Raw genomic sequence first — 18,481 nt, forward strand, 5'->3', positions numbered from 1 at the left:
GTTATCATGTCAGATTGATATAATTTATTGTTATGATAAATATAAAAATGTATTTACAAATCTAGTAAACCGAAAATAAAAGAAAATAAATGATTATGAAAAGTAATATCAATAAGAAGAGTCTTAAATTTCCTTTATTTTTCACCCAAAAAAATTTATGGGTAACAATAACACGTGCTGTTTTTAGATTTTATTAAATTAAGGCAGGAAATCCTTAAAAGGAATAAAAAGAAAAAAAAAAAAGAAAATTAAGGCAGGAAATAGGCTAGAATGGGCAATCTACGTGGCAACACGTGTTGTTTCTTGATTCGGATCACCGACCGGCCACGGTGGACCGTGCCCTTCATTTGGTAAGCGATATAAGAAATATATATATATATATACACGCCACCATACCAACCCCCTCGGCCCGCAGCTTCAACGGCCATCGGAAGTACATAGCTCGTCCACTGTGTTCGCTCACGTTAGCGTACTCCTTACTCGTACACTGAGTCGAATCACCTCGATAACTACACTATACCTCGTTCTATTATTATCAGAGAGCAATGTTCATATTATGTTCAAATCAATAGAAATAATACTCACAAACAGATCCTCCTATTTTTGCGGCGGCACAGGGTTGCTTCTCTAAATCTCACCTACTTTCATTTAATCACTGCCCGATATCTTAGGCAGACAACGTCCAGTTATTGGACCAACCAAAGGATAACCAAATAATTGAACAAAAATAAAGAAGAAGAAGAAGAAGAAGAAGACAAATCACTATAAAGACGTTGCTCTAGCTTGCATTACTATGGTTAAGTGTTCAAAAAATTAACTAAAGCAATCTATCCTCAATGCACTAGAAATACCTACCGCTACTAGAACTGAATGTCATTAACTTAAATCCTCGATTAATTAACACCCCCGTTTGGAACCAATTCTTGTAAGAAATTATTTCAGTTCGTTTCTGCAAGAAATCTTTTTTTTTTAATAGCAAAAAACGATTTCAGTTCATTTCAATTCGATTCGATTCGATTATAAATGAATTACGTTGTTTGGAAAATTAAGGAATTGAATTATTTTGTTTGGAATGCATTTAAAATGGAGGAATTCATCAGTAACGGTTTTCAAAATTTAAAGTTAAGGTTTATTAGTTCCCAAATGAATTGAATTCTGGTTAACTCTGATTAATTTAGCCCGATTTGAATTCCAATATAAATCTTGAATTTTTAAAACAAATCTTGTGTCATTTGGATTCCAAACAGCAGAATTCAATTGAATTCTTGTGGAATGAATTGAATTCTTGTATTTTGGAGGATTCCAAACAGACCGTAAGAAAATTATTGATAGTGACCGCTTACTTTCTAACATCATCAATAATTAGTGGAAAATTCCTCATGTTGGTGGGCCCTACAGCTATGCTGGAGTGGGCCGGGTAATATTGTCTGTCGAACTTCGGCCCGTCACGCTCATTATTTCAACCTTTAAAAAAGAAGAAATAATAATTAATGTAATTTAAGATAGTTTTTCCATTTAATTTCTCTTTCACCTATTTCCCGCCCAGCCCCCTCTCTTCTCTCTTTATCCAACAAAATGTATTTTCCATTGATGTCCTCTCAACGTCCCACTCTCTGAGCTTCACTTCAAAACTCACTCACTGTTACGAGCTAGGGTATCTGAAACCGGAGATGAAACCAGCTCGCCGGCCCCGGAGGTGCGATCCGTCTTCCAAGGTTTGACACGGTCCACTCTTTGAGAAATCCACTGCTGATCGAGCTGAGCTCTCAGATTGATACCTGTCTGCTGCTAAATGCAGCTGATCTTGCAAGAGGTCATCGGATTTACAGCGAAGAATGCCAACGGACTGGCATCGGATGCTTCCAGCGAGAAGTGCGTCTATGTCGCGGGATGTGTGGCGGTGGTTTACGACGCCGTGTTGGGAGCTCAATCGCACCTTGTGGTGTCTCACAGGGCGCCTAAGCCGCTGAGCTGTGTTGCTGTTTCACGCGATGGGCGTTTTGTGGCGGCTGGGGAAGTACGATTGCATTTCAATCATGTCGTTCTGATGTCTTATTTGCTTTAGTAATCTCATTTTAGCTGAAATCTTTATCTATAGATAACTGAGAGTGGACCATCGGCTGGGAATTGAATGTATTCCTCATAGACTGAAGTTTTTATAGGCATGGAGCTGTGAGTTTTCTGCTTTTGGTAGAAAAGAGTTAAGGAAAATTCATTGAGTGAGGTTGGATTGGGTATCTTTTTTGTATCATTTAGGTTAGACTTTAGATTAGATCTTCGTTGATTTTCTTGATGTCATTTACTTAGCTGTGATAATCTGGCCATTGTCTAATTAACGCTGTGGTGCATGGCGCGGAAGTGTGAGAGAATATTTCTTAAGCTGTGTTCCGTTTGAACCCATATGCATCTAATGTGGCTTCACAGTCAGGGAATCAACCTTCGGTGCTAGTCTGGGACTCTGCCAATCCGACACTTGTATCTGAATTGAAAGGTCATCTTTATGGAGTTGCTTGCATCGCTTTCTCCCCTGATGGTTTGTATTCAGTGACATCTCATCCATTTCGAGATTTCTCTTGCACGCATTTGTTAGTTAATTCTGCCTCTTTTAATGGTTGAAGGAAAACATCTTGTTTCTGTTGGGGGATACATCTACCTGTGGGACTGGCAAGGTGCACAGCTGGTCACGAAGCTTAAAGCGAGCTCGTCTTGTTCATCTATTACGTCAGTCACATTTTCCCTGGATGCAAAGCATATTGTAACTGCAGGAAGTAAACACTTGAAGTTGTGGTCTCTCGGATTTTCTCCCCGAACCCGCTTTAAGAGGGAGATGGATACTGTGGTAATGCAAGGAAAGCCTATTAATCCTGGTCCTGAGAAAGGAAATTCATTTGTAGCAGTTGCATCTCCCTTCCCAATTGGTCATCAACTTGTACATGTCTATGCACTGACTGAAGCAGGTTTCTGGCCACCTATCTAATCATTCCATCTTTTTTGATACGGTCAGACATTCTCTATTCTGGTCTTTGATCAGGTTGTCTCTTCAAATCATCTATAACAGGTACTTTGTGTGTCGTTCAATCAGGGTCAATAATAAAGTCACTGGATTTGAAGGTAAGTAAATATGAAAAAAAGTTACACTTTTGCATACTATTGTTCTGCTGTTCTTCGAGTCTGGATGGCCCATCTTTATTATAGAAAGATACAACAGACCATGATGGTCCCATAAAAATACTAATATAATCATTTTCAGATTAATGTAGACACTCGAATTTTTATAGGTTCAATATAACAGTTGACAACGTGAACAGATGCTTTTGATATTTTCTTCTTTTACTTGGTGAAATTTAGATGATCTTGAACTAATAGTTAGCATTGCTTGAAATGTTTACATGTCAAAGTAGCAGATTGATAATTACATATTTGATTCTAGTTTTCTTGGAAGTTCTTCTAAACTGTTTTCACAACTTAAAAGTTTTATACTGTCAGGTCGAGAAAGGTTTTGCTCTATCAGTATCAGAAGAGCTAGTCGCTTGTGCATGCAGTAGTGGATTAGTAAAACTTGTCTCTGTTGGCCAACTTGAATGTGCTGGAGTTTTATCGTATCCAACAGGCAAACAGTGTCAGTCCCATAGAGATGATGCCTGCACCAATTCCTATGAAAAAAAATTTCGGCACAGAGCAGGTCTGCCAGATGCTGTAGCTTGTCAGTTCTTGACGTCCAAGAAGATTGGTAAGGAGAAATTTTAAAAAAATTTCCATTATGATTTTGTTTTCCCACTAATAATGTTTGTGGATTATGGATTATTCCAGCGGTTGTTTATGGAGATCACAGCCTCTATATATGGGACATTCATGATGTTGATAAGGTGAGCTTATTACCTTATTGTGATCTTAATGTGCTTCTGTTTCTCCTTAGAGCGTTGGTTTCGATAAATCTTCTTTTATCACTTAGATTGTCATCAACTTGACTTCAGTAATGGACCATTCACAATAGAAGGAAATTTAAACGATTGTTTGCTTCTTATCAGGCCACAAGATGCTGCATGCTAGTTTCACATACTACAAGCATATGGGATATCAAGAACCTCTGCTGTGAGAATTTGCATAATCCTGCTGTTGCCTGCACAGCTAGAGGCTGTTCTGGTGGTATTTCTTTTGCAACATGCTCGGCTGATGGCACAATCAGATTATGGGATTTCGTATCTCATCCCGAGTTGTCCACTGATACTGCCTATTGCCAGTCAGCGGGTTCAAAACTAGTCGGCAAATCAAATCTGGGTATAGTTGCATACCAGTTTCATTTGATGTTTCCTTTACCGACGTTGCCATTATTTCTCATTTCGGTCTCGCTGATATTTTGTCTTTATTTTTTTTATTTTTTTATTTTTTTACACTCCAGTGAGTTCTGGGATTTTTGAGCGTGACACAATTGAGCCGGGCACTCTCAATGGATTTCGTTCATTAGCAGTAAGTTCAGATGGAGAGTTCCTTGCTGCCGGGGATTCCAATGGAAACCTCCACATCTATAGCCTACAATCTTCTGACTACTTGTGTCTGGAGGTAACTTGGAGTACGCTTCATGGAGTTTTGAAGTTCTGGATCTGATTCTTTCCAATAAAAGAAGCTACAATGAATGATGTTACTGTTATGTCCTAATGAAATTATTTCTTTTTCAGGGGGCTCATGATGCTGAAATCCTCTCTTTGGACTTCAACTTGTTCAACAAAAAAGATACTGTTTCTAGAGTAAACGATGGTAATCATTTGCTTACTTCTGGGGGACGTGACCGGGTCATCCACGTCTATGATGTCAAAAGGTTTTCAGAAGAGTTTGTGTTTTATAGTTGGCTCTCCACTTTATTGTTCAAAACTAAAAGATTTTTGTTTCAGGAACTTTGAACTTGTTCAAAGCATAGTTGATCATTCTGCTGCTGTTACCTCTGTCAAACTCACTGCTGATGGCCATAAGCTCGTGAGCTGCAGTGCTGACAGGTATGCCACAATTTGATAATAATTATTTTATGCAATACGACAATTAGAAATACAATAACGGAGAAATCTTAGGTACATCATTTTCTTTCCTACAGATCTCTTGTTGTCCGTGATGTTTTCCTGACCAAAGGCAATTATAGCACTTCACGTTGTCATCATCAGATTGCTTCTAGTGGAACTGTTTATGACATGGTCCTAGATCCATCAATGGATGTTGCTGTCACGGTTGGGCAGGTACAGCTAGCATCCTGACATTCAGTTTAAGCGTCCTTGGATGGATAAGGATATGACCAAAAGAGAGCTATTCTAACTGCTACATATATAGATTACATTTCTCTGCATTTCATGCATAAGAAAGATGAATAGGATACTTGGCTTCAGCGAACAGGAAATATATTCTTCTTCTCGTGCTCATTATCCAAACCATTATGAACTTTCTTATGCCAGGATAAAAAGATAAATGTATTTGACATAGCTTCCGGGCAGTTGATGAGATCCTTCAAGCCAAACAAAGATTATGGAGATCCAATCAAGGTGTGTTTATCATTTTACATAAGGCATTAGTCTTGCCATTTCAAATCCTTATATTGAGGCTTAGTTAATTTATGCAGGTTACCATGGATCCAAGTTGCAGTTACCTGGTCTGTTCCTACTCTAACAAGTCTATATGCATGTATGATTTCGTCAGTGGAGAGATGGTTACTCAAGCAATGGGTCATGGTGAAGTTATAACTGGTGTCATCTTCTTACCTGACTGCAGGCACATCGTATCAGTGAGTTCCTGTTGAGCTGCAATGCTTAGTCTATCATGTTTCACTTAACTGAAATCTTGATGTTTTCAGGTGGGTGGAGATGGTTGCATATTTGTGTGGAAACTACCCACTCATCTTTCTTCCCGAATGTTGCAAGCAATAACAGAAAAGTCTGATCCGCTGGCTCCAGGGAGTCTGGACAAGCCAGAAACTTTTACTCGGATAGTTGAGTTTGAAGATGAGCAACTTGGTATGAATACTGGAGAGATGCTTCTATGTAATTTCAGTCGAACCAGAGGAATGTTTTGCCTAGAAGAGGGTGGTCAAGGGAATTCAAATTTCAAGTTTCGAATTTCGCTATTACCAAAATGGGCACAGGCCAAAGTGGACACTCAAAGTTCTGATGTTCCTTCTCAGGTAATATGTATACACGGGGGCATTGACAATATTGAAGATCTAAAGCTCTTTAATAATGTTTTTGGTTTACAGAACCTCCATATCTCATGTTACGGTACACTCCATTATTGTCTGCACTAGTTTAAAGTTGTTGCTTCCTGCAGTGTCAGTTGTTGATCGTCAAATTTGCTTAATCCAATGAAATGTCTTCAAAAAGTGATTAATTCTGCATTGTTTACGTGAAGGATTGCAGTTCTGCAACTGATACATACTGCATATTTTTCTGGATCCGGATATTTAAGTCTAATGATGAAGGTTAATATGTGGAATATCTATTCTGCTGGAACACTTGACAGTCCAAATTTTATTCTTTAGCAACTTTTCTACGGCGAGCAAAAACTGCGTTTGTTTGAACTTTTCCTGGTATATTTGGCAACTAAACATCAGATGTTTTTCCTTTTCCCCTAGTGTGCTGGCCACTAAACAAGCATCCTTCCACCCCATTTTGACTGCTAAGCAACAGTCTAGAGTAATTAAAGTTTCTATGCATTTTTCTTCTCTCTTGTGTATTTTTTTATTCAAAAGATATATCTAGCTGTTGTTTCTGATGTCACTCTGACAAGTGAAAGAAATAAAAGTAATATCCCTCATTGACAGTACCTGTGCTTCGATCTCAGGATATTCAAACTCCACATAAAAGTTATCCTGGAGAGAGTGCTGGTTCATGTCTTACAGATGAATCAGGAAACTCTGATCTCGAAAGCTATGAAATTTCTCCATTGAGTCAAAGCAACAGCAAGTAAGCATTCAATAGTTCGATAAAGTGTGTCCTATGTTCATGTAATTGCTTTGAAATGTTCCCTGTCTCATTACCCCTTCTGTGCTTCAGTGGCTTCATTGCAGAAAACCATTGGTTGACTGTCTATACTGTATTCACGGACTTACACAACTCCCCACCAGCATGGGGCCCCAAGAATGAAAAGACTCCAGTGTCTTCACAATGTAAGTAAGTTTTGTTTCAAATCTGAGATCGAGATTTAGTGTCACCCAATTATCCGCTTAGCCAGAGTAAAAGAATAGAAACACTGGTTCCTTCTCCCAAGTGCCAATGTTGGTAATGTTTGTCCTTTTACTCCAACATCATGTAACAGATTAATTAACACATTCAATACATGGACTCCATTGATCATATTACTTTAAAATGGCTTATCTGCCTTATCACGTGCCTGGAATTTTTCAGCTAAAAAATTTATAGGGAGACGAGATTGCAATGGATATCCTCAGGGTCATGGGCTCACACCTTGGGAGCGCTCTCTTGCTTATGATTATAAGCTTCATCAAAGGAGCATATGCGAAGTGCAGGAAAATGCCTTCACTTCCCTGGATATGAGTAAAGAGTATGGTATCTTTGATGGCTTAGTCCATGACCACGCGGCAGAGAAGTTGCATGCAGATCAAATGGAAAATGAATTGCAGGAAAGAGCTGATGTCCATACAACCTGCACAAAACTTGAAGAGACTGAATTGTTCAAAGAGCACTTTGGGAACTTATCGGCAGCTCATAAGGTGACTAATTCACATGCCATAATATAAGTTACTGGGTAAAGCAATTCGAGTCTTGAGAATCTTTTGTGGTTTGACCACTTGATGCTTTTAGGACGTCCAGTACCTTTTGGATGAACTTTAAAGTTTGCCCCTTGAGGTCCCCTACGGGCGCTTATCCCAGGATTTTGATTATGCTAGGTTCTGCTCAATTTCAGTCATATTGAAGATACAAATTAATTGAGCTGACAATTGTAGTGCCTGATTTGGACCGACTTTGATCATCTACTTACAGATAGAGAGACAGGAATCATCAGCAAGGAAAAGATATTCTTCACGCTTTTTCGTTCGAAGAAACTATATTGGAGATTGGAAGAAATTTGTCGGCTCGCCTGGTCAAAACTTTGGTCACAAAAACTTGTACTGCCCCAAGGAATCGAAGAACCTGCCCAGCTACCCTATTTTGGAGGATTCAGCAGTAAAGGTTACAAAAAATCTGGAAACAGCTGAATCTTATGACCAGGTATACCGCTTGTTTCTTTTACGCTTGAAATCCCTCGCCACGCGTATCATCAAGCTGCTTGAAGCATTTAGAAAGATATTTCTTCATTTTCTTAGTCTATTAAATTCTATTACATCTACTTTGCAGCCTTTGGAGAACCCAATGGCGAACCTAATGGACGTATCTTCCCGAGAAGGGGAAGTGCAGGAGAAAATCAAGAAGTGCAGCGAAGCATTGCTCAGCCTAGAAAATGCTGCTGAGGCTACATCCCGATTGTTTTCCGAACTACTGGCGGTGGTATCACAAGATGAGTTTTCAAGTGGACCCTCATCTCGACTATTCAACAATGCAGCAGATTGTCTTCCATCAATTGTGGAAAAGGTTAACGAGCTCGCAACTTTGGTACGAGCTAATGGCGAGAATGCCTATGGGAGGCCCCATGCAAAGGCTTCTGTAGTCTCCAAACAATAGATAGGATATTAGAGTCGGTAGTCTTAGGCTTCTGTAGTCTCCGAACCATAGATAGGATGTCACAGGCTGTAGGCTTTCTCGAATAAATTGGTCTGATACATATGAAGAGAAAATGCATTGGGATAATAAAAAGAAATCAATTCACAGAATTTTGCTTGTTTAATCTCATTACTTGCACGTTAATGTTCCGATGATTGCAGGGAATCGGGACTTGTAGTTTGATCATCCTCTTCACCGAAAAACAATCGATACCATTGAGTTGAGATAGTGAAGATTGATGTGAATTGCTGTATTGATTAGAACTGACAAAGAGAGATGAAAGGGGCCTTTCATCAATCTGAAAGGGCTCCATGAACAGCTGCAAATTAAAAGTTTCAGAGTGGAGAGGCCCATTCATTGAAAATGCTCCCTTTGGCCCATATCTTCTTTCATAACATTTGATGGCAACAGCACCATACGCAAGAAATGAGTAACAAATCAATGATCTCATCTCACAGCACTGAATTCCAAAAAAGAAAAACTAAAAAAGATTGGGAATTTCTCTCTTCTTTCTCGTGTGAAGTGTGAACACCTTTCTCTTTTATTCCTGTCATAATCTCTATGTCCTCTGCTTTTTTATTAAATCAAAATCACGCAATATTCTTAACCTATTAGTTGAGAGTCCAAGACTTCAGTAAATTTATAGATAAAATTTATTTACATAGACCGTAGTTTGCCAATTTCATTATTCATCATGGTTTCAGCTTCTCCAATTCTAACCCATCCAAAAAGAAAAAGTCCACCAAAGAAAAGGGAAAAGAAAAGAAAACAAACCACCTTTTGCCTTTGCCCCAGTCCCACCTTCACCTCAACTTTGAAACCCTAATTTCTCTGCCATGAATGATGATTTCCATGCACTTGATGAATTCCCAAATATAAAATCCTTTTCTTTTTCTTCTTTTTTTGGAGGGTAAATCTCAAGGCATGTCAGTAGTGTATGCATGTAATATTAATGCTGCTCTGCCTAAGCACATGCAATTGCATGAATTAGGGCAAAGGCGGGCAAAGAAAGAATATTAATGTAGATCTTGTAAGGGATTTCCCTTTCGTAAATCCCAAAGAAAGTATAGCCTGAAAATTAACTCGTTGTATGCTTCTTAGTGTGCTTTTGTCTTGCTTTAGTAACATGCCAAACTCTACATTCTTCTTGGGATCCCCTTCCTTCCACTCTCCATGCTATCATGCATATACATGGCCATATAATATCCCCAAGAAGAGTTTAAATTCTATTGGACTAAGCCTAGTGATCACATATTATATAGACCTACCGCATGTGTAGCCTTATTTGTCGAAAATAATTTTTACCATAATTAATGCCAAAAGTAACTATCCTTCATGAGGTAGGAATTATATATCTGTGGATAGGGTTATGTGGAGTGTGAGCAATTATAATTCTAGGTTAATAATACACAACCTAGCTAAAACCCTTGCTAGAGTCTCTTACCTTCGCCTTGTCCCCTTCTTATAATTTCATTAATGTGTTCTAGCATACAGATTTATTTTCTCAAGTTTCCAAAAGACATTCTAATTATGACAAATCGAGGGTGGTCACAAGAGAGACCTTGTCCCCATATATAAATATATATATATATATATATATATATTTGTCCTATACATTACTGAGATCTCTCTTTCTATGATCAATAATATCATTGAATTATACGGTTCACGCATGCATGCATATATATTATGTGTAGTGTACTTATATATTCTAGTCCACAAACGTACCCTCTAGCTAGAGTAAAAGTAAGTACTCATCATCGAAATTCCAAATGTAAACTAGCTTTTGTAAGATATATCTAATTAGATCCAAGACAGGACCGAACTATCCTCGTGAATTTTTGGTCCCTGGCGCTTTATAATAAGTAGTATATAGATATGTATATTGGAGGAGGAAACTAGGGTGGCATAATCATATCGTAGATAATACATACAATGACAATGTGATCCTGATGATCGATCGATGGGTGTTGGGTGTGCACACATCCATACCACACTGTGTCTGTGTGGGGTAAAGGGAATCAATTAGATTGGTGCTTTTGCATTGATTTCTCTAATGGGTAATGATGGGTTCTGCTTTTTTATTTTCACTTTTGTTGAAAGTTGACACAAACACATGCATTGCAATTTGCATTGCATTCTGATAATATTTCCTTTTCATTTTCTCCCACCGAATGATAATGAGAATCGAAGGTAGATAATTCACACAATAAGAACCCCCAAACCGCATCCCCCCCCCCCCCCCCCCCAAAAAAAAAAGAGTTTCGTATTTTTCACCTCTTAACCATGAAACACATTTTCTTCATACGAATGTTGTTCCAATAACTATTTTATTTTCAAAATCCACGGATCATAATGTTCAAGGCTTGATTGCTTATTGTTCCTGGTTTACACAGCGTGGCGCTAAAGATAAAATTCTTTTGGTTGATAATTTCTAGGAGGCCCTCCTCTTTAATTGGCACTGATAGACCGAGAACACTTAAGCGAATATTTTGCGAACTTGTAAATTAGAGCGAGTATTATTATTTACCAGGAGATTGATATTGAGATTCGCCGTACGTAATTATAAGTTGAGCTTTTTTGTGTGCTTGCTAGCTCCTGCTCAAGATCTAAGGACATGTCACAGCTAGATATATTAATTAATGTTTAGGAATGAATGATGAAGATGATTAGGGGAGGATAATAATGATAGTTGGGTATAGTAAGACAACATTATTTGACACATATAATGGCTTCGGCGAAATTTGTGGAATCTTTGGGGTGCGCATGTTTTCACATTTCTATCTATCTATCTATCTTTAATTTGCATAATTTGATTGCCACCAATAGCTAGCTGTTAACATATATACACACCGCCTTTCCATTTTTCAACCCAAAAAATTAATCAACTTAATTAATTAATCTCCACGTTCTTGTTCATATTTTAATGATGACAAGTTCGATCACCCATGGCCCCAATAAGATATAGATATATGCTCTCTCTCTATCACTCCAAGTCCTAATTTTTCCTGCTTAAGAGCTTTAGCAGCTACTCTTTTTGACCATATTTTCATGAAAATAATTCAATTTTATAGAAGCTAAATACCCAAATTAATTAGTGTCTTTTGCTACTTTGCAAATGGACCATAATTAAGTTGGAAATTTGTACCCAAAGAAGGGTCAGAACTTAGAGAAATTAATTTTGCATATCACGAAATTCACTTCTAATCTAGTCTATAATATATAGCAGAATATTAGTTTAGAGTACATTAAGGGCAAAAAGAAAAATAAAAGAAAGAGAGAGGGAGAGGGGAATTATTATTATTATTATTATCATTATTATTATGATGTTCCTAAAACCAATAACACACTTTTGTTTTGAAATCCGATTCCACTAATTAGTGCGCCATATGTATAATATAGGCCCTAAGAGAAATCATAACTTAAACATGCATCCTGAGAGATATTACGAGATGAGACATCTCATGTATTACGAAAAAGAAAAAATTATCCTAGAGAAGTGTTATTAACATGCCTTTTTCCCGTTGGTCCTTCCGACCATTGGAAAATTAGCTGGGAGTTCTTTCCCTAACAAGATATCTACTATAAATTATTATTATTATTATTATTAAGGGAATTTCTTATCTGACTCCGTGTTACCGTGACACGTTTAATACTTTAGTTCAAATATTTATAATAGTATTTTAGTTAAATTGTTTAGTACTTTTGATATTTGTGACAGATTATACAAAATACTAAATACTTCAATCGTAATACTAAATATTTAGAAATAAAAAAACACTTGTACTAATTTCGATTACTAGAAATACTAAATACTTGAATTAAAATACTAAACACTTGAACTGAAAATACTAAACGTGTCTTTTTTTGTTGTTGTTGTTGTTGTTTTTTGGGTATGTTTGGAATGGAATGACAATCAAAATTGCAGCTTAGAGCCTGAGAGAGACTGCTGGGTGGGAGAAAAAGAACAATATTCTGCTGTGCTGTGACGAGTCTGATTTTCATGGAGAAGATGACAAGAAAATAAAAGGGAAGATGGGAATAATATAAATATTATTGAGGGGAACGAGGAAAGAAAAGCTCATTCTCCAGTACTGCATAAAGCTTATATTCAGCTGCTCAGCTAAGCTTAGCTCTCCCTGCCCTACCTTGTCCATAAAGACGACAGACGACAAACCCTAATTTAAATTTAGGAAACTCCCATCTCATCCCCTCCTCCAATATTATTCATTTCATTTCTATTCCTCAGTGTGTGTGTATATATATATATATATGTATGTGTGTGTGTGTTCTCCTTCTTCCTCTGATCGCCGAATCTTCAGCTCCCAGCTTCCCTCACAGTCACAGAGACTCCTTTCCAATTTTAAAATTAATAACTACTGAAAAAAATGGGTAAAGAAAATCTAATTCAACGTCCAAAAAAAAACAATTTTCTACTTCTTCCACTCCATATTATAATTCTCTAGTGTCAGCATATATATATATATATATATGATATGCTACATATAAGTTATATTCAATATACATCAGACATGATCAAATCCTTCTTTGTTTTGCATGGCCGCCTGAGCAGTGCCCAGTAACGATCTTCTTTCCATGCCTAATGATCTTATATATTTAATATCATATATATTTATATTTAATTGAGGCAGAGATAGAAAACACACCAAAAGGAAGAAAAGGGAAGAAAGAAAGAAAAAAAAAGAAATATACGTGTGTTTAAGAAAAAAGAGACTAGGAATAATTGGCTTTAATGTTAATGTTCTGATCTTCTGATAATTTTTTTCTTATAAACCCAAAGGGCATAATAATCAACGTAAAAAAAATCACTGATAATGTATTAATTTTCACTTTTGTTAACTATTATCTCTCTCTCTCTTAGTTAATTACTAGTAAATAAAACGGGTTTTTTCTACCAACGTTTATTGATTCAAACTGTTCGGCGCTTGTTCTCCTAAGATCTCAAGTTCGTGACTTGTGAATTGAGACAATTCACACTGTGAGAGATTTGGCTCTTAGTGGACTGATCCAATTTGATAGGATTAATCAGGACCTAATTGAGCTTTCAAATACTAAGATTCACATCGAAATAAAAGTTTTTCTAATAATTATTAATGACATATATGCACATGTAACTTTTTTTTTTGGTGAATACAACTATTAACTTTTTTAAAACAAATATGAGTATTTAAATATGAAAATGATTCAAGAAAGCTCTATTATAAGTATGTTATGATTAAGAAGTGATTTGTATAATAGTATATATTGTTCTAGCTAAGAGCGCTTTAAATAAAGTTATTTTGAGATCTCTATATATCACATGTATATGATAATCAATTATAATAAATAAGCAGATAGCACAAAATTAAAGTGAAAGAAAGGAATGTAGGGAGACATTCCTTGGCTAATATCAATCCATCAATCTACAAATGCATGAAGGTAGGTGGGGACTTGGGGCTTTGGACTATCCCACTAAATATATATACCAATCAAAGTGGCTAATCCAAAAAAAAAAAAGTCATCAATCAGTGAGGGAGGACGCTGGGGAACAGATATAAACACCGCATTGAAAGCGAAAAAAAAGAGTACTTACATTGAAAAAATTGGGTCCTTGCCCCTTTCTTTATTGGGATACTAAAAAATTTAAATTATATAAAGGCTATAGTTTAATTGATTTACAATTGACATATATATTATGCATATATGTATTTATACATGTCTGTATATAACAAGGGGGCTCTGGCTACAAAGGATGAGGAAAAAAAGAGAAAAAGAGAGGAAGATGACATGGGGCCACAGCTCACTATTGCAAGAATTTTTGTCTCAGATCAGTGTCCACTAGACATATATATGGACCCCAGTAATTACACATGCCTGTACATTGGCATGCATGCATGCACTATTCTTTTGAATTTCGATACACATACATATATGTCTGTAATCATATCACTCATACGTTATTAATTTAGCAAGATAGATCAGAAAGGAAGAATTTTTCTTTTTTTAAGAGGAAGAAAGGAAGATTGAGAATTTGCGATATATACATTTACCATGATTATATTTTTACGTAGAAACTCCTTCCATCATGCATACACAAGGACGGATTCAAGATTTGAATTTAGAAGGGCGACATCTTATATAAAGGGTGAATAATAAGATTTTCCTTTTTTTTCGAGTCAGGAGTGAACATAAGAAATTCCATTACAATTCGAACAATTATATATAAATTTTACTAAAGCGTGAAAATTCTAAAGGGACGACTATCACCCTTCCCCCTCAAGTTCCACCCATGCATACACAATTAAATGGTGTAAATGAACTTCTATAATACGTAAAATCACATTTTCATTCATCATACATAGTTCAAGAGATAATAATTAGGTTAATACATCAATTTAATCACGCTACAAGAAAAAGGGCTTGTGGGAAATTTTTTCAAGTGACCCATAACGATATATCGCCATAGGTGGCGCTCGGTGGGATTTGGAAAATTAAAAATATATTATTTAATTTGCTTGAATCAACGATATTTATATTGTAACAATTGATCTACAAGTGAAAATAATATCATTCTCTTCAATGAAAATGATCTCAATTATTTCTTATCTTTGTATGTCTAGAGTGAAAATTTTAGTTATATCCTTTTACTCCTATAAATTAATAAAAGTATTTTTACCCAACAATAATTTCTTACCATTGCACCTTTAGATGAGTGAGAAAATTTTAATACGATCTTTTGGCTCCCCAATAAGGCACGAGAATACAATATTATCATATACATATATCATGTTATCATAAATAAAATAGATTATTAATATAAATTTGAGAATAAAATTACAATTGCCAGCTTTTTTTTTTATGGTCTCACATCAATTTTGTTATACTCTTTTCATTTATTTTTATCTTTCCTAATGACTTTTAGTTTATGATTTGAACATATTATATACCGGGCTAATTACTTTTATTCTTTTAAAAAAAAATTAGTTACTTCAATATGTGAATTACATCTACTAACTCATAATTATTACATATAATTGAATAACAGAAAAAAAAGAGAGAAAACTAGAAAAATGGTCATTGAAAGATTTTAAAATTAGCAAATTACTACCTGAAAGAATTTTTCGAACAAAACGATCATTCAAAGATCAGAATCCATAATGATTTGCTACTACCGTCAAAATTCCGTTAGTGCCATTACGAAAAAATGACACGGACGCTTATGTGGCATCCAGTGGACAAACAGCTCCGATTAACGTGGCACTTGCTCAAGACCAACGTTGTTTGTTCTCATTCAAAAAATGACCGTTTATAAAAATAAAAAAAAAATTACCTGCCCAAAACGACGCCGTCCTCGCCCCACTCCCCCCTCCCCAACCGAACAACGACGTCATTCATCTCCCCTGCCCCCACCGAACGACGTCGTCACCATCATCATCACCCCCCCCCCCCCCCCCCCCCCCCCCCCCGGGCATCCGTTAGTTCTTTCACTTACGATTTGCTGTTCTTAAGTTTTTAGTCAATATTCCTATATGGAGGAGGGAGGTAATGATAGTGACGACGTCGTTTGGTGGGGGCGGGGGAGAGGAATGACGTCGTTGTTCGGTTGGGGGAGGGGAGTGGGGTGAGGACGGCGTCGTTCTGGGCAAGTAACTTTTTTTAAATAAAAAAAAATAAACGGTCGTTTTTTGAATGAGAACAAATGACATCGCTCCTGAACAAGTGCCACGTTAATCGGAGCCGTTTGTCCACTAGATGCCACATAAGCGTCCGTGTCATTTTTCCATGACGGCACTAACGGAATTTTGACGATAGTAGCAAAACGTTATGGATTCTGATCTTTAAATGATCGTTTTGTTCAAAAAATTATTTCAAATAGTAATTTATTAGTTTTTAAATTTTTGAATGACCATTTTGTTAATTTTCTAAAAAAAAAGTTGTATTGCAAAAATTGTTTCTCCGTTCTCGCAGGAAGGGCGAGCCTTACTCTAGTATATATTTATAATTAAAATACATAGTTATTAATAAAAAGAAAGAAAGAAATATAATAAAACCCTGTCATCTTGGGAATGGTCGGCAATTTTATTTTATTTTTTTTCTGAAAAAGAAAATTATATTGTCGTGGAGGTTGGGATTGGAAGGAATCTATTTTACTAGAAGAAAACATGCAAAAGGAAATTTAAGCCGGTTCCTACTCGTGCTCAATAATTGGGTCCCCGTGTTAAAGAATGAGATTGCGGTGACCTAAGTCATTATTGTACCCTTAAACAAAAAAAAGGGAATTCAATAATACGAACAATAATAATAAATATTTTATGTTTATATATATATACATATATATGTTTTTTTTTCTCGTGACTCGGCGGCGGGTCTCTTTACTACTATCCGCAACCTCAGATCAATTAATATTCCATCTCCTCTCATGTGAATTTTTTTTTTCAGTTATTATTTAAACTGTGAAACTTCACAGAAATATTCTCTGCCCTTTTCTTATTTTAATTATATATACTTATATATTACTATAATTAATTTAGTGGAAGCTAGGAATACTATATTCCTTCGTGGATTATTAACAAGAGAGTATCCAAAATTGTTAATTATTTGAGATTCACATGATCAAGGATAGACACAGGATTTGGGTCAAGAGGGCAAATCCGTAAGGGACAAATAAGGAGGTAAACTCTTAGAATTAGAGAGGCGGACATAAGTATTTTTATCAAAAATCGAAGAAAAGGAATTATGTAATTTTTTTTATAATGTCAAAATTTCAACGAGACGATTGTCACCTCGGTCTATCCAGGCATATAATCTAACTCACCTACTATTTGATTTAAATTTCATTATGACGTATATAAGTTATACCTTGTACTTATAAATAAAAAGTTATGTCGTTCCCATTAGTATCATAAAGAACATTTTCATGGACAAAGAAAAATTAATTTCTGAATTTTTAGATGCTTGAGTATATATGACAAGATGGAAAAAAAAAAAAGAGAATCTTCGTCGTAGCTGTATGAATTGATTGAAGTAGCTAAGGTTGTAAAGGGAATGCCTCGCGCATCCCATTATTGAAATTATTATTATACATTTATTGTTAGTATTAAGAAAAAATATTGACATCAAATGGGGAGTGCAGTTCGAAAGGACGTAAACACGTGGGGACTGTTTGACAATTGAGGTAAAATGCTGCAGCTTTGTCCTCACTAGGCCAAATTACCAAACAGGGCCTGGAGCGGAATTTACTTTTAAAAGTATTGATGATGAATGATGATTAAGATAAATTAGAAAATTGGTTGTTGTTTAATTAATGTTAATAAACTGGAAATTGGAATGCATGGAGGGGTATAATAGTAATTTAATTAAAGTGGCCTTCCGATGAAGACTCCGACCAGCTGACCCCACCGGATCTATGCTCGGGACTGCAGCTTAGCCATGGACTGAGGAGATGACTTAGATCTTTGAAGATCCATGGGCGACACTCTTGGATCACCTGGATTTTCAATGATCTCGAGCGGATCTACCAAAATCCAATTTAAATATTTGAAATTTAGGGTTGATTTTCTTGAAACAAATCCTAAATTTGAATATCGAAGCCATGTCTTGTTAGATTTATTTGTGTTTTAGGTCGTTGCAAGCTTTCTAGCTTGCAATCTGAGGCTTTCCAGCCCAATTAGGTCGATATCTGACTGCAAAGATCACCTTCGATGAAGTCTAACCGTCATCGACCCTTCTAGTGGCTGGGGTGTAGGAACTTGAAGCGCCTTTGTCGTTGTCTTCTTGTGTTGGTGTGG

General features: G+C 36.3%; 1 protein-coding gene across 2 annotated transcripts; it reads left to right on the top strand.

Moving 5' to 3' along the window:
- Positions 1 to 1,551: 1,551 nt before the first annotated feature.
- On the top strand, positions 1,552 to 8,926 carry LOC116194546 (mitogen-activated protein kinase-binding protein 1). Of its 2 annotated transcripts, XM_031523427.1 has the most exons (20): positions 1,552 to 1,715; positions 1,799 to 2,017; positions 2,425 to 2,533; positions 2,619 to 2,957; positions 3,059 to 3,111; positions 3,487 to 3,730; positions 3,811 to 3,866; positions 4,029 to 4,278; positions 4,400 to 4,560; positions 4,677 to 4,816; positions 4,890 to 4,991; positions 5,087 to 5,225; positions 5,439 to 5,525; positions 5,603 to 5,764; positions 5,834 to 6,160; positions 6,817 to 6,938; positions 7,029 to 7,141; positions 7,380 to 7,705; positions 7,977 to 8,204; positions 8,331 to 8,926. In XM_031523427.1, exons 1-20 carry the CDS (start codon positions 1,671 to 1,673, stop codon positions 8,652 to 8,654), a joined length of 3,546 nt encoding a protein of 1,181 aa, XP_031379287.1. In that variant the 5' UTR covers positions 1,552 to 1,670; the 3' UTR covers positions 8,655 to 8,926. The 2 variants fall into 2 exon arrangements, with proteins under 2 accessions (XP_031379287.1, XP_031379357.1); XM_031523497.1 differs by lacking the exon at positions 1,552 to 1,715 and having other exon boundaries at positions 1,997 to 2,017; positions 2,429 to 2,533.
- Positions 8,927 to 18,481: the final 9,555 nt, after the last annotated feature.

Source organism: Punica granatum, chromosome 1 (genome assembly GCF_007655135.1).
Source record: "Punica granatum isolate Tunisia-2019 chromosome 1, ASM765513v2, whole genome shotgun sequence".
Taxonomy (NCBI): domain Eukaryota; kingdom Viridiplantae; phylum Streptophyta; class Magnoliopsida; order Myrtales; family Lythraceae; genus Punica; species Punica granatum.